The sequence below is a fragment of the Phoxinus phoxinus genome (genome assembly GCF_949152265.1).
Source record: "Phoxinus phoxinus genome assembly, chromosome: 20".
Taxonomy (NCBI): Eukaryota; Metazoa; Chordata; class Actinopteri; order Cypriniformes; family Leuciscidae; genus Phoxinus; species Phoxinus phoxinus.
Genome location: NC_136895.1, coordinates 21,670,853 through 21,687,568, shown reverse-complemented (window position 1 = coordinate 21,687,568; position 16,716 = coordinate 21,670,853). Strand labels below are relative to the sequence as shown.

The 16,716-nt window shown below is 37.1% G+C and overlaps 3 protein-coding genes across 3 annotated transcripts in view; 2 read left to right on the top strand and 1 right to left on the bottom strand.

The window, feature by feature from the left end:
* LOC306988408 (uncharacterized protein) overlaps positions 1-3,280 on the bottom strand; it is a 45,386-nt gene extending 42,106 nt beyond the window's left edge. Inside the window, exons 1-3 of the mRNA XM_079593377.1 lie at positions 3,144-3,280; positions 1,826-1,980; positions 45-141 (exon numbers count right to left, since the gene is read on the bottom strand). The gene's annotated coding sequence lies outside the window, so the exon portion shown is untranslated. The remainder of the gene's footprint in view (positions 1-44; positions 142-1,825; positions 1,981-3,143) is intronic.
* LOC306988429 (SLAM family member 5-like) lies at positions 3,255-7,928 on the top strand. Its single transcript, XM_079593427.1, has 5 exons — positions 3,255-3,743; positions 3,993-4,316; positions 4,473-4,778; positions 4,925-5,035; positions 6,634-7,928. Exons 1-5 carry the CDS (start codon positions 3,695-3,697, stop codon positions 6,729-6,731), a joined length of 888 nt encoding a protein of 295 aa, XP_079449553.1. The 5' UTR covers positions 3,255-3,694; the 3' UTR covers positions 6,732-7,928.
* A 3,807-nt stretch (positions 7,929-11,735) lies between these two features.
* Positions 11,736-15,930, top strand: LOC306988422 (uncharacterized protein). The gene is made up of 6 exons (XM_079593415.1): positions 11,736-11,964; positions 12,205-12,534; positions 13,112-13,426; positions 13,726-13,845; positions 14,153-14,220; positions 14,696-15,930. The coding sequence occupies exons 1-6, from the start codon at positions 11,883-11,885 to the stop codon at positions 14,753-14,755; spliced, it is 975 nt and encodes a 324-aa protein (XP_079449541.1). The 5' UTR covers positions 11,736-11,882; the 3' UTR covers positions 14,756-15,930.
* The last annotated feature ends 786 nt before the right edge of the window (positions 15,931-16,716 follow it).

Genomic DNA, 16,716 nt, shown 5'->3' with positions numbered 1-16,716 from the left:
TGGTACAAAAGAATTAAGACGATCTAGCGCAGATGTCATCGTACCTGTAAAACTGCAGCTGCTGGTTGCCGAGACGCTGAACAAAACATCAGATCTCAGTTTCTGCTCAACTGCCTGAAGATCGGTGAGCTGACATTTGTTCTGCAAACAAATACTGTTGTGATTAAAGAAAGCCTGGATTCAATATCCCGGATTGAATGTATAATGCATTTGTCAGAAACCTCTAAAGCAGAAATAATGGATTTGTATATTGGTCATGCTGTCATTTACTGGTTACATGCTTTCCGAGGGTGTTTACAGGATGTGGCTCGGTCCAGTTAGTCAGTAACACCATCAGTAATTTAGATCAATGAGTCACAGAAGCAACCGAATCACCCAAAAGTAAAGACTGAGGTAGATTCTTTTTTAACAGTTTTAGAATTTTTTTTTTTTTTTAATCTGCAAATCAATCACATTTAGACACTAAGGGCCCTATCTTGCACCCAGCGCAATTGACTTTGTACACCGACGCATGTATCATTCCTATTTTGCACCCGCGCACAGCGGACTTTTCCCTCCACAGGCGCACGTTGGTAAATTAGGAAATGAACTTGCGCTCGCGGGGGCGGTTCAGTGCAAAGAGAAGGCGTGTTCCGGCGCAAAACTTCCATGGTGCTATTTTCCAGTTTTAGAAAGCAATTGCGCCATTGACCAGGAAAAAAACAGTCTAAAGACAGTGGCGCGTTGCGCGTTAGTGATATGGTATTTTAAGGGCGCGTGCTTGGCCATAATGTTAACGCGCATCCACTTTGATTCTCTAATATAAAAAGATGCAGCAGTTTTCATTTTTGCAAATCATACATTATTACAAGGAAAAATATTAACACACGAGGGAAATCATTGTTGTGTCCGTGAAGATGTGAAAAAGATCTATCTAGATAAAAAAAATTAAAAAAATCTAGATTAGGCTACACATTTACTACCCAAATTATACGCCTGTTTAACTGAAGCTAATTTGGGTGGGTTTCTCCCATCATCCCCAACGTCACTTCTCTGTGTTTTACAGCCCTGACGAGAACGTCGGTTTCCTCGGCTGTGAACCGCTCCTGGCGTGCGCCGGCAAATCCGCCGTTATAATAGCGATCCACCATGGAACAAGCGCGCCGGCTCTTAAAGGGAATGTGAGAGGACGCTCTGATTGGTTTATTTCACGTTACGCCCAAACCACACCTATGAATAATAAAGCTACTTCAGACCAACCCCTTTTAGATTTGCGTCGGGCGCAAGAGTCATTTATCCCGCCGGGAAAATAGCAACAGCGCCGGGATCCGCCCACAAAGTTACTTGTGCTTTGCGCTTTGACACTTGCGTTTCAGAACGTCAAAATAGACTAAAACTAAATGTGCGTTACTGTAAACAATAGTTGCTGACACATGTTCATTTTATGTATTAATGTATTCTGGTTTCTTTTTGCAGGTGATTCAATAAACTTACTTTTTAGGCTTAGGAGAAAGTTTTGAGTGATAGTGTGCTGTATTTCGAGGGGAAAATAGATTTTTCATGATTTGACCAATTTAATATTCACAACTATTATAAATACAGGCTTGTGTGTTGCAGAAAATAAGCAAACAAAATGGTATAAATCAATAAAAATAAATGAAAAGTATTCTTTTAAATATCTAGAGGATTGAACGGTTGCACGTTCTCAGTGTAAGTCTTTTATAGTGAAATATTACAACAAAATGCTTCTTATTTTGGTACTTATTTCTATTTTGCAGTCTTGCACAAGTATTTTTTTTAACGCACAGATCGAATGCGAGAAGCTTCATGCACTGTGACACATTACCTGCTCCGCTCAGAATGAGATGTACGTGTGGTCTTTGGTCAGATGTGGCACGGGTTTCTATTACTGGAGGTATGAGATGCAGAAGGTGTGATGCAGATGTGCTGTGGAAACACTGCATGTGGGTGAAGGGCTGCAGACGAACTCACGGCCTGCAACTGAAACAAATAAACGTGTTGCATTACTTCAAGACAACATAATTCATCATTTATGCATTAAAACTGAACAAGCTGTTCAGATTAACTTTTACCAAAAACAATGTATAGATACTGTAAAAATGACTGGCTATAAACTTGAACAGAACTAACATACTCACATGTTACGGAAAATGCAAAGAACTGAGCTGAGAATTGAAAGAAGCGGAAGAAGCTAGAAGTGAGAAAATAAAGCTGAAGGAAACTCAAACATAATCTTGAAAGTCATGTAAGTCATGAAAGGCTGCATTGATGATGATGGCTGACCTTGACCTTATTACCTTCAGTGAGAAAAACTGAGATTAGACTGAATACAATGAACAAACTCTGAATATTTGTATTACATTTCCTACAATACAACATGCATGTGATGTGTGCAAATGCTTTTGTTAATAAGAATTGGCAGACTAGGAAATTTATGGATGCTATTCAAAACAACATTTTAATGTGTCATTTGAATTTCCTAAAATAATGCTAGACACAGGAATAGTGCTCTCCATTATTCCCACATGCACAAACATTCACCACACACACACACTTCTTTTCAACTAAACTAGATTGCTGTACAGGAAGTAGTGGCCAACCAAAACCCAAAGTGTCAGAAAATCTCTTGATAGTGTGAACTAGTGGCTATAAAGTGAAATGACATCAACTATTCAATACATAAGTTTATGTAACTTTTGTACAGTGATTTGACATCTCAGATATTCTGTATTTTGAAGGCCTCTTGTGCTGCAGGATGTGCTAAGCTGTTAAACACCATATGTCTTTGTCATAATGCCAACATTTCCTTTTTCTTTTCTTTTTTTTTTCATATTTAAACCTAACACCTGTCAACCGATTTATTTACTAAGCAGCAGCTTTGCGATGTTTGACATGCAAATAATAAAAACGGTTAATTGTATTTGGTAGATTAGAGACTGATGACCGCAGGAAAAATGTTTACATTCAGCTGTTGCAAGCTGTTAGTTATATTATAGAGCTGTACTCTGAAAGGATTTTTTTTTCTGAGAGGAAAATGACAGGAAGGAGTTGAAGAGCAGAGAAACAAACCACAAGTAGAGCAAAGTAAATATAATCATGCAAAAAATCTGCACTTTAACACCCTCATAACAGTCCCAACTTACAGTCTTCATCCTGTTTGTGTCGAAGAAAGAGCTGATTATTCTCTAATGCTATATCGTACTGTAAAGACGCCTCAAGAACTGAACTAAAGGGCGGGGCTATTTTTCCCGACCAGACGAAGTAACTGAAGTCTGGAAGTCTGAAACTGAAGTCATGAAGTTGCGTTTTGGGTTCTGAATTTCTTTTTCTGTATTTCATTTTCCGCAAAAAAAAAAAAAAAAATTTGTTTGTTTTAAATGAGAGGATGAATCACGAATAGGCCTGTTGCATTATACCAGCCGGAGCCCACTCTCATTGTAACGGGCTTTTGTGTATCAGAAGCGAAAACGATAGCCTACTGAATTCACAGATTTTAGTAGCCTAGCCTACTAATAACTTAATTATTCGAAATGATCTTTTAAACGTAGGATTAGCTACTTGAAGATATAGCCTACTTAAATTTTCATAGATTTGAGAAAAGCGGATCGCATTGTTGGATTTCATCAAACAAACAAACTAAGTCATGAACGAGGAGTTTTTTTTAGGTGGCTCGGATATGTAGGGAATTGTGAATATGATTCATAAATCATTTTTCTTCTGTCTGTGGATTTGGTTCTCACGTGGTAAGTGTTGAAATTTGTATTAAATGTGGTTTCACTCCCAAACGTAGCTATTTTATGTCTTTTCGTATTTCGCCATTTTCAATACCTAGCATATTAGTAGCCTAGGCTAAGGGTGGAAGAGGAACTGCGAAATAAGTGGAAAACAAGTCTTCAGAGGGGGAAAGGCATGCTCGTTTTTGCAATGTATTTTTTTTTTAAATGTAAAAATACAATTACAATAAAATAAAAAGGTTTCTGTTTGTGTTTCAGGTGTTTTTGCTGCTGGTACAAATGAAGAAAAGTCAGTGTCAGTGACTGAGGGAGAAACTGTCACTCTAAACACTGATATTAAAGCTCAGAGAGATAATCAGATACTGTGGACTAGACATGGCAGTTCAGATACTCGTATTGCTGAAATCTATAAGCAGAACATTGATATGTTTGACAGTAATGTGACATTTGGAGACAGACTCCAGATGGACAGTCAAACTGGATCTCTGACCATCAGAAACATCCGAACCACAGACTCTGGACTTTATAAACTGAGCATCTTCAGCAGAAATATAACACAAAGTTTCAGTGTTACTGTCTATGGTGAGTAAAATTAAGTGTTGATCAAGAAATCAAGATATTGGGCTGGTGTAGGGGATTGAGGGACGGAGGTATGCAGATGTTTATGTTTCGTGATTGCTGGGATGATTATTAAATGAACATGGTTCTCCTGACCTGAACAATTTCCATGTTTCCCAGCTCCTCTACAGATTCCTGTCATCACCAGAGACTCTTCAAACTGTTCATCATCATCATCTGAACGTTCATCAGTGTCCAGATGTTCACTGGTGTGTTCAGTGTTGAATGTGAGTCATGTGACTCTCTCCTGGTACGCAGGAATCAGTGTATTGTCCAGCATCAGTGTGTCTGATCTCAGCATCAGTCTCTCTCTACCTCTGGAGGTGGAATATCAGGATAAAAACACATACAGCTGTGTGATCTACAATCCTATCAGCAACCAGACCACACATCTGGATATCAGTCAACTCTGTCACACATGTGCAGGTACGACAACACTGATATTATTGATTAATTAATTCGTGATTTTAGATCTAGTTTAAAACAGATTTCCAACAGAGACGTATTAAGTGAGATGCAAACATTGCAGGACTCATTCATAATTGTTACTATTTTCCGTTTGTTTATTACAGAACGCATGCAGCCGTCACCTTTGGTGTGGATAGTTGGTTTTGTGAGTCTGTCTGTATTAATTGTGGTGCCAATCTTTCTCAAATGGAAGAGTAAACAAGCAACACAAGAGGGCAAGTATTACGTTTTTCATCAAAGATATGAACATTCATTTTGTGAAATTAAGATGTGCCACAATATCTGGTATTGACACTATTATAAATATACCCGTATTTTCCGGACTATAAGTCGCTCCGGAGTATAAGTCGCATCAGTCAAAAAATGCGTCATGAAGAGGAAAAAAACATATATAAGTCGCACCGGACTATAAGTCGCATTTATTTAGAAATTTATTTCACAAAATCCAAGACCAAGAAAAGACATTTAATCTGGAAAGGCAAGTTATTCAGCTACACAATAGCACACAGAACAACAGGCTGAATAGGTGTCCGGCATGTTAACGTAACACAGGGTTTCCCACAGCACTTTGGAACTAAGCAACACACGCCTGCCGCCTTAACTACGTCGTCAACAAAAAGTATATGAGCGATATCCGCCGTGTTTCTCTGTCCTGTTTAGAGCTTAGATTCTCTGCCCGAGCCCGATATTTCCCGCTGCTATACTTGATCTAGAGACGTGCGGCGCGGGACTAGATTTGATGGCCGAGCGCGAGCGGTAGCCTAATCTAATGCACTCACTAATGTGTGTGCGGGCTGCGGGAGAATAAAACGATTAAATATAAATATATATGAATAAAACATATAAAAACTAATGAATTGTTATTCATCTGTTGCAGAAACGCAACAAGAAGAACTAAAACTAAAACAAAATAAATCAGGTTGTTTCAAACCTTTATGAAGATATTTTGAAGAATGTTGGTAAATAACCAACCAGTTGATGTACCCCATTGACTTCCATAGTATTTTCTTTTGACCTACTATGAAAGTCAATGGGGCTATTTAACTGTCTGGTTACTGACATTCTTCAAAATATCTTCCTTTGTGTTCAGCAGAAGAAAGAAACTCATACAGGATTGAAACAACTTGAGGGTGAGTAGGCTAAATGATGACAGAATTTTCAGTTTGAAGTGAACTATTCCTTTAACTGTCTGAAAAGCCAAAGATATCTGTAACAGAGACTCAGACAGTGATGCATTGGGTATGTCATCAAATCAACAAAAGAATTGGATTATCAAACAAAAACAAAATGGATTATCAACCCTGTTGATTCAATGGCAGCTGAATCAAATGCAAGAAAACCAGTGCCGGAACCACCAGTTGACTTTTTTTTCCAGCTCCACCAGTGATCACCAATGAAAAAAAAAAAGTGCTGTTAATTAGCCAAAAATTCCCAAAAATGTAATTTAAATAGCAAAAGCAATACTGAAGGCACCCCATTGTGCTAGAAAATATTAGAAAATGTTTTTTCTATTTGCATGTGCTTTTTTCAGTTGCAGGACGTTGAGCTCTCTCGGCCACCGTATTTTATATTGAAGGATTACAAGAACATTAACAGACTGCTGGTGTGTGTGTGTGTGTGTGTGTGTGTGTTTGTGTGTATATATATATATATATTATACACACACACACACACAGAGAGACATGCACCAACAGTCTGTTGTTAATGTTAACTATAAACTTATAATTCAAAGCTTAATAAATAATTTTTAAAAATTGTGTGACAAACACAATTTTGTTTTACACATTTTAATTCCTGTTTTGTTTTCTTTCAGGAAGCCAATGGAGAAGACCACTGGTTAGATCCACACAGCCTAGAGCGAAAGAAAGCAGCCTTGCCCTGCAGACGTTTCAAGGGTCGTCATACGTATGACAGCATTGCTACTGAACTGGACAATATCCACTCATCCTTTAGTATTTCTAACCAAATCACAGCTACTGTCACAGACAATGGTTCAAACTTTGTGAAATATTATATTTCCTACAACACCATTTCCTACAATTTTGGGTTGAAGGCCGTCACAGATCGGGAGTACCAGTTCCTCATAGAATACTGCACAGTGATGAAGCCACTAACAGTAGCCTCCCAGTAGCTCTCTCTTAGTTCTCTTAGTGTGAGTGTGAGTGTGTGAGTGTGAGTGTGAGTGTCTGCCTGCCTGCGGAGTGCCGGAAAACAGCTCAAGATGAAGACTAGCCAACAAGTACCACGCGCAGCCTCAGCACGACTCGGCCATAGAGGATGACTTCTTTTCCTTTGAGGATGAGGAGGACACCTCTGCTTCTGTGGAAAGCCAAGTCGCTGACTATTTAAAATCAGGAGCACAAGGGATTCCCACTAATAAAGAAAATTTCCCTCAAATACAATGCAGCCACTCCATCCAGTGCCCCAGTAGAGAGACTATTTAGCCTGGGGAAGCTGGTCTTCACCCCAAAGAGAAACAGGCTGACAGACAAGAGGTTTGAAATGATGCTGCTGCTTAGATACAATCAGTGGTTTGAAGGGTAGGATGGTTAGGCTACATGGGTTAGCCGGATACACGACGGACACATGAACACATGAGTGTTTTAGAAGGAGTGTTTGGATGGGTAGATTAGGAGCTGAAGTTCAATCGTTAAAAGCACTCCATCTTGTTAAACTGTTTATTTTTTTAATGAAGATAAAGAAATACAGCAGCCTATGTCTTCCAAACTATTTATCTCAGGTTGTTAGAGTTTGATTTATTTAATTTGCTACAATTACTGCAAACACACTTTATATAATTTAACTGTTTACTTTTGAAGATAATACTTAAAGTACAGAATGTCTACCATACCAGTTTGTCTGACATTGGGAGTTTGATTTATTTAATTAAGAATGAGACTACAGAGCTAAACACACTTTTTTGTTTTTTAAAGGTTTGTGAACAAAACACTTGGAAAGTACAGGTTGTTTACTTGACCTGTTGTCTCAGGTTGAGAGAGTTTGATTTAATTTGCTAGAGTTAAATGCACTTTATATGGTGTAACTGTTTAGTGCAGGATAAACCTCTTGCTGTCTGTTGATGTGCAATAAATATAGATAGTTATGTACAAACTCCTGTCTGTTCTACTCATTTCAACTGACTTGTGAAAACTGCTAAAAAAAATCCAAATTCTTTGACATATAGCAACTTTTTTTTAAACAGTAACACAAATAGTTACTTTCCCTGGTAACGAGTTACTTTTATTACATAGAGTAATTCAGTTACTATCTTTTTGGAACAAATAGTGAACTATAACTAATTACTTTTTTAAAGTAACGTTCACAACACTGTACACTGTCATTTTTAAGTAATTCATTTTAGAGAAAGTTGCTGTGGGCTGAAGTGTGTCTAGAGACCACAAGGATATATTCACAGAGAGTTATGAACAGTTGTTCAGACTAAATCCTACAATGACCTTCCATCCTGCTTGTTCTGCGGATAGATGTTTACCTGTTAGACAAGACATGTTCATACAAGCTCAACTCCATTACCAGAATCTTATTTGAGATTTTAACTGTGAGCAGAATACATGCTGTATATTGTAAACACACATACACAATCATATTACTCTCAATTGGTGTAGCACTACACCTCAGCCTTAACAAAAAGTGCTTTTAAAAATTGTTTACCAAATGTTTAATATATTATGCCTTCATTGTGCCTTTAATGTTAAGACCAGCATTTCTAAGCACCAGCTGAAAAAAAATTTCTGATCAGAATTTTGTTTTTTTAAAACATCACAGTGCTTTTTATGGAAAACCTCAAAAAGAAAAAGTCTACTTATTCTTAGTGTTTTGTGTAATGTGTTTTATACTGACCTTGACATACTATTATTATTTTAATTTAAGTCACAGGTACATGGCACCTTTAACAAAACCCTTTTGTACTTTTTTATAATGTAGTGTTATCTGAAACTGCACTGAACACTTGTGTGAACATTGTTTTTTTTTTATCAGAATTGCTCCAATAAAACCTTTTTTAACCCTATAAAGAATCTTTTACTTTTACTGACTTCTGCCGAGACAGGTAAGGTTTGTCATGGACTAATATTGATTAATTATTTAATTACTACATAACTCAAAAGTGTGTGTAAACTCTGTTAATTGTATGATGGTGTGAGTTCATGTCAGTGACACTAGAGGGAGCCAGAGCAGAGATGACAACAGCAGTTCCAACCAATTGAACAGGTTGATTTTCAAAGTATGAGCAATAGTTGTGTCACAATTAACATACACTGTGCACTTGTACTATTCAGCTGTCTAGTGTATAAATCTTATATGATATAGACTTCCAGTGTCAGTCTGATCCCCTCCACAGGTGAGTGCATAAAGTGTCTAACGTTCCACACAAATTAACTTTTCTTTTTCTGCATCATCTGTACTTGAAGGGCACATTTTCTTTTTTGGGATTTTTTTGTTTGAACACACTACTTGCACTGTTTGTACTACAAAATGTAATAGAATAGTGCACAAGTACACAAATTGGGATCCAGCAAAAGAGTATAAGCCTATATACTAAGATGGTGCACTTATATTATTGGTGAAATTCTGCTGCCGTCACGCTGTCAAAAATGTCCTATTTCCACTTCTGAAGTCGTGATTACAAGTGCTTTGTTGACAGAAAGAACAGGAATCATGTAGGATACAGTTTATTCTTGCCTATTTATTAGGAAAATATTATTAAAGCAAAAATTATATTTAGCATCCCACACAAATATGCACTACTTTAGAAAAACTAATAAAGAAAAGCAGTCACAGCTTGTCGGTTCTCTCCTCCGCGATGTTTATATTGTATTGCTCGCCTAACTCGGGTTATCCAGGTTATGATCCCTTCCCAGTGGTAAATACGACTTGAGACAGCGTTCATGTCCAATTTTTAGCCAGAAAACTTGTACTTATGATAATTCCGATTCAATAAAAGCAAGTGAAGGCAGCATGATGTAGTTTTGTAGGTCAAAACCAAGAAACAAGTTAGCATTTTAGCACTTCCGGTGCAGTTTTTGACACATGCTTGACATGCTTATCACAAAAATGTTTTTTTCTTGATGCTTTTGGATTGAAGCAATGTGCAGGACGTCTCTCTCTTTTTTTAATGTAGAATGAACGTGAGCTTCTTTGTGCCTTAGCAGCTCGGTTTCTGAGTCAGAATGATACCTGTGGTCAGAAGTCAGAACTATTTAGGTCAGTGTAAGGTATCAAGTGTTTTCTTCTTGTTGTTGGTTTGGTGTAACTTTTATTGGGCTCACAAGAGTGCACGTGAGTGTTAGTGTGTATGTGTGGTGAAGAGATGCTTCCGCACAAAAAGCTCTTGTGAAACTCCCTTACCAGACCTCAGCGCTTCACTGGAAACTAATGTTATCAGAACGTTGTGAGAACTAGAATGCATATGAATACTTCAATACTGGTAAAGGTGAAAGGTTAGTTTGAAAATAAATTGTTTAGTGACGTTTAGAACATAGTTATGCTTGCGTTTATGATACAAATCCTGCCAAAATGAATAAGGCCCAGATTCTCAAGGGAATAAACCGAGTCAAGAACATAAAAGTCCCAGTTGAATGATTGGATTTTCTGGTCTGTTTGTTAAAAGTTGGGAACTCAGGGGCTGTATACACAACATATTTTCAACTAAAACGGAATGTTTTATATGTTTTTGGCTGTTTATTTACATGACAAAAGCTTTTGAAAACGAGTTTCAAAGTGCACGTTTCTGAAAATTCTACCTTTGTCATCTTCACTTCAAAAAAGCTCTATTGTTAAAACGGTGATGTCATGCGCATGCGTAATATGCGTTTCTTTTCAAAGTGATGTCTCCAACTAACCTGGCAGCATAATACATCATTTTTAGTTATTTTCAGGGATCCGTGTGAACGGGCATGTTGTAGTTGTCTGTGTAACGGACGTAAGCTAGTAAGAGCTGTGCATGTAAACCTTACTCGCTTGTTTTGCTGGTTCAACGTGTTCATTGTGAGAAAGTTGACACAAATGTTGTGTCTTATCTTTGAAGAAAATTGTGGCCTACCAGAACCCAAGGTTTCGATAGATAAAACCCTCTAGATGTAAACTGATAAGAACAAGGCTGTTACGGTTTCTCGGTGGTCTGGGGTCGTACATTGGCACTGTTTTTAATAGCATGCCACCATTCTGCTCTATTATGCAGTGGTCACTGCATTGTTGGCGAAAGAACGTTTGATCAAGTTTCGTCCAGCAGTGTCTCACCCTCATCCTTGTTTGCATATCATAAAGGTTCTTTAACAATAGAGCATTGAATACACAACAAGTAATCAAAGATAAGATTAGGCAACTTTGATGTGTGCATGCTTCATATAAATATGTTTAAAACTGTCATGCAGAGAGATTTCCAGATAAACACAGATAAAAATAAAAAAAGGATAAGGAGGAAATCTTGGAAGGAGCCTCCTCATCTACAGCACATAAACAGTATCAACATTCCACTGGCACCAACATTTTGAAAACACTTTTTGAACAACAATTGAACCAATGCGTAATTTCAAGAGTGCTATAAAAATGAATTAAATTGATGGGCCCTTTATACATTATTCAACTCAGCAATAGGATAGTTTGAGATGCAAAAAAAACCCCTAGATGATCAGAATTGTGAAAAGCATGTTAGTTTAATGCGAAAACAAGTTAAAATGGTGAATTATAATCTGGTGTATATGCCTACAAACTTCTAGAGAGGAAGTGCAATAACTTATTCTGATCACTATGCTGTAAACGCTTGTGTCGAGAGAGAGAGAGAGAGAGAGAGAGAGAGAGAGAGAGAGAGAGAGAGAGAGAGAGAGAGAGAGAGAGAGAGAGAGAGAGAGAGAGAGAGAGAGAGAGAGAGAGAGAGAGAGAGACTCCTAGATCTATTTCAGAACAGACTGAAAATTCAAACCTAATGGGACTGTCTTCATAACATTTGATTATGTATTGCTTGTAAACGTTTATTATCCTATGGATGTTTTTTTTTATGTGATAGAACATGTGAACTAGACTAGGCTACATATGGGAATTGTTTAAATGGATTTTCGCACGAGTGGGTCATTCAGAAAAATGATTTGCAACGCATCTTTCTTCTGTCTGTGTTTATTGCTATCGAACGGTACGTCATAATTATCCTTTGAGATAATAATACTATTAATAATAATAATAATAAACTGTAAGTCAAGACTACTGTCAAGTTTCTATTTTATTTGTTTATTTGTAAAGGATTGTTTGTTTGAAGACCCTTTCCATGGTGTCATGTTTCCCTAATTGATCTTTCTCATAAATATTAGCCAATATTAGATATTAAACCGTCTTTTATTTACTTAAAGGGAGCTTGATTGTTGTTGTTTTTCAGGTGTGTTTTGCGCTGGTACAGATGAAGTGAAGTCAGTGTCAGTGATGGAGGGAGATTCTGTCCCTCTAAACACTGATATTACTGAAGTACAGAGTAAAGATCAGATACTGTGGATGTTCGGACCTCAAGAGACTAGAATAGCTGAAATCCATAAGCAGAACATTGATATGTATGACAGTAATGTGACATTTGGAGACAGACTGCAGATGGACAGTCAAACTGGATCTTTGACCATCAGAAACATCAGAACTGAACACTCTGGACTTTATAAACTACAGATCCTCAGCAGCAGAGGAACTTCACACAAGAGATTCAATGTTACTGTCTATGGTGAGTAAATGATTCTCATGATGATTCAGACTGTGATGATACTCAAAAATAAAACTTCTCCTGATTAATCTGGTTATTCGTAAGTGCTTAACTAGCAAAAGTGAGACTGAAAACTCTTTTCTGCACTCAGTTTATATAAATAGGTAATGTCCTATTATTTTGCACTTCCTGAAGGAAATGCCAGTGCAAGGAAGCAAAACAATAGTGTTGATCTTTTAGCAATGATGGTTAGAAAAGCTGCAAACCCACATTTAGAGAGAATAGAGATTAATAGTAAAACGCAGTTAATGAATAAAGTGAGATAAAAATGAAAACCAATCATAATACAGTATGCAATCCATATGCAAATATAAAAATGTATAGCAATTCGTTACAATTTGACAGCACCAGTAAAAGTGAATGGGAGATTTTATTCCTTTTCAACCATCTATAATTTCTGAAAATGTGAAATTGAAAAATAGAACAACAAAAGCAGAGTCTGTATGTTGAGCATGTTGATTACAAGTTTCAGTACAATGCTGTGTTTCAAATACTAATTCTGTTTACTTATCAATGTCCTTGATTTTATGTTCTCCAGCTCGTCTGCCCTTTCCTGTTATCACCAGAAACTCTTCGAACTGTTCATCATCATCATCATCATCATCATCATCATCATCTTCATCATCCAGATGTTCACTGGTGTGTTCAGTGTTGAATGTGAGTCAGGTGACTCTCTCCTGGTACGCAGGAATCAGTGTATTGTCCAGCATCAGTGTGTCTGATCTCAGCATCAGTCTCTCTCTACCTCTGGAGATTCAGTGTCTGGATGATTCATACAGCTGCGTAGTGTCTTATTCATTCAGCAACAGAACTACACACCTCAGCGACCCTGAACTCTGCCACACATGTCCAGGTACGTCAGTTCAGTAGATTTTGCTGGATGTTAATGATTGTAAATACTGCAGGGAAACAACTGTTGAGCTATTTTATCTTAATGAGCTTTAAATGAGCTTCAAATAGTTGAACTCACGAATATTCACATTGTCACGTTAACAGATTTATGTTTGTTTTGTATTTCGTCTTTTCTGTTCCATCAAATTTCTTTAGTTCATGATGATGGATTATATAGAGATCCGAGAGTCTATGATGTCTTGATAGAGTCATTGAAATACTCTTAAATTAATTTGAATTACTGTTTTCTCTTCATTACAGATTTCATTCAGCCGTCACATCTTATTCCGCTGATATCAGCCGGTTTATTGATATTCATCGCTGTAGTTGTGTTGGTGAAATACTTTCACTGCAAGAACTGCAAACAAGCAACACAAGAGGGCAAGTGTTACCTTATTCATTCAATGATATGAGACTTTCTGGGTCAAAATAAAGTGTTCAAAAAATGTGCTGCAATTTATGTTAAAACCGATTGATAAGTAGTCATTTGTAAATGCACTTTCTTTAAGTAATTTAAACTTCAAACTGGAAACATGTTCCACTAGATGGCAGTAAAACCCATTGTGATGTCAAAGGAAATATTGCTTTATTTACTCATAACTGTTGATCAGAGCAGGATGAGTGTGTGACACTGGTGTTAAAAACACAAACTCTCCTCACACTGATCCACACTGGTTTGTGTTTGTAGATCTGACAATCACAGAGTCTGAATACACACAGATCATCTACTGTCTTCAGACTGGAGATCTGCCACAGGTCAGTAAACACTTGATCATATATTGTTGGAGTCTCCAGCTGCGTCCCAATTCAGAGGTGCATCCTACAAAGGCCGTATTCAAATGGCGATTGTCCCAATTCGAACGCTCCTCCAAATGCAGCCTTCGTTTCCCGTTAAATGAAGGATACATTAGAATGTATCCTTCGCGGCCTTATACCCCAGAATTCACTGTGCGCTAGTGACGACAGGAATTTTTGAGAGAAATTGCAGAATTACTTTTAAATGTAAGTATTAGGTTTCAACTTACTCAAATATCTAATGATATATAAAGATTTAAAAAAAAAAATTTAAAGAATGAACGTAGAACCGTGAACAAAATTGCTCATCTTTGGGCTCATGGATATTTTGTTAAAGCCGTTCTAAATCCTATTCTCGGTTACAGCCTATACAACAGTGTTTTAGTCAGTAGATCAAAGAGAGCACTGATTCATTTGTGATATTTGTCTCTAACAGAAACCATTGCTGGATGTGGGGAGAACAGAGACAGCTGTGAACTATCAACACATACAGTGAAGATTATTATTGTGTATCAAAATATATTGTGTCACTGGAAAAGATTTGCACAAATCGAGGCTCATCAGACTCAGGCAACATTTTTCTCAGGCAATCTTCTATTGTCCAGTTTTGGTGAGTCCGTGTGAATTGTAGCGTCAGTTTCTGTTCTCAGCTGACAGGAGTGTCACCGGTGTGTGTCTTCTGCTGCTGGAGCTCTTCTGCTTCAAAGTTTCATGTGTTGTGTGTTCAGAGATTCTCTTCTGCAGAACTCGGTTTACTGTTGTCTTTCTATCAGCTTGAACCACTCTTATCATTCTCCTGTGACCTCTGGCATCAACAAGGCATTTCCGTCCACTGAATTAGTGGACATTTTCTATTTTTTGGACCATTTTCTGTAAACCCTATGAGGATTGTGATTCCTCTAGAGTGTGATGTTGGAATCGCTGGTGTAGCTGGAGGTTTATTGCTTAAATTTCACTTTGTTTAAACTCTGTTTGAAATTCTCAGCCAACATCTTTATAGTTTATAATAAACAAACACCACCCGAGGGGGATACAGACCGATTTAAAATATACCAATTATCTCTATAATGGGCCTCTTGACAATTTTCTGCAATGATTAAAGACGTACATCTAGTGAATATTTACATAGAAAAACTATTAAAAACCTGCATAGAGACACACGTTCTGTGTGAACGGCCTCTAGTGGTCCTCTGAGTGCAGTGCTGGGTAGATTACTAACAAATTGTAGTCGGTAACTGATTCCAAATGACAATTTTTGTAACGTAATCCATTAATTTACACATTTTAAGGTAATATAATCGGACTACTTTTTGATTTTTGAACTTTTTTATCACAGTGATTTGAGTAGGATAATCTTGTACCATATTGATATAAAATACATAGAGAAAGAAAATATATTCCATTTTTTGTTATCAACAACATGAAGTGCATTAAATATTCCGTTATGTCAAGGTTTCCCAGACTGGGGTTTGTGAGTTAAATGAAAAGCTATTAATTAAATCATAAATGTATTTGTTTTTATTTGCTTGCTTGACATAAGAGATCCGTGAGATTGGCGAATCCCTGCATTACATGTAAATATGAAATTATGTGAATTTGTACATTTTAATGTGTTTGAAAGACAAAATGCATGCAGTAATGAACGGTTAAATGACTCACTGAGTGATCATTAAAAACAATAATCAATGTGTTTGATTCACTATTCTCCTCTGTATCCTGTAGTTGCTCAGCTTGTCAGAAAGGACATGTTTGTGCAGTTAATACTGGAAATGTTCCACTGTATTTTACATTTTAGGTCTAAGCTCAGCAGAAAAACTGCACTGAACGCTTCATCATGTGTTAATATCAGTGTTGCTCCGATAAACATTTAACAAACATCTAGAAAGAATCTTTTACTTTTTTCTGACTGCTTCAGCACAAACATGCAAGTATGACATGTCTTAAAGGAAGACTAAAATACATAAATTATTTCACTAACAAATAGCTCAAAATAGTTATTTTCTTGTGTGCCTGTAAAACTCATGACACTAGAGGGAGGCAGAGCCTGTCAACTTAGTCAGAGCCAATCATTTTGTCACAGTTAAAATCCTCTTTGAATACTCATTTCAACATACTACGATTTGGGATGCACTAATTCTGTTGAATACCGTTTAGGACGGAGAGAATGTGAATTAGGACGCAGCATCAGTGTCCTGAGACACATAAAGGGCTGCACACGCGCATTGGCAGTTTCAGCGAATGTTTAATGCTGTTTAAACATAAGAAACAACATTTATGTAGCAGTTCAGTTTAATTCAGGTTGTGTTGCTAATATGTTATGTATAGAAACAAGCAAAGCCACCTTTTTCTTGCTTCTATTAGGAGTTGTTGAAGTGTCTTACACGTCAAAAAATACACGGCCAGTCCGTTAAAGTGTTTATTTAAGGTATCATTTATTTTTACCAACACAAAAAGGCA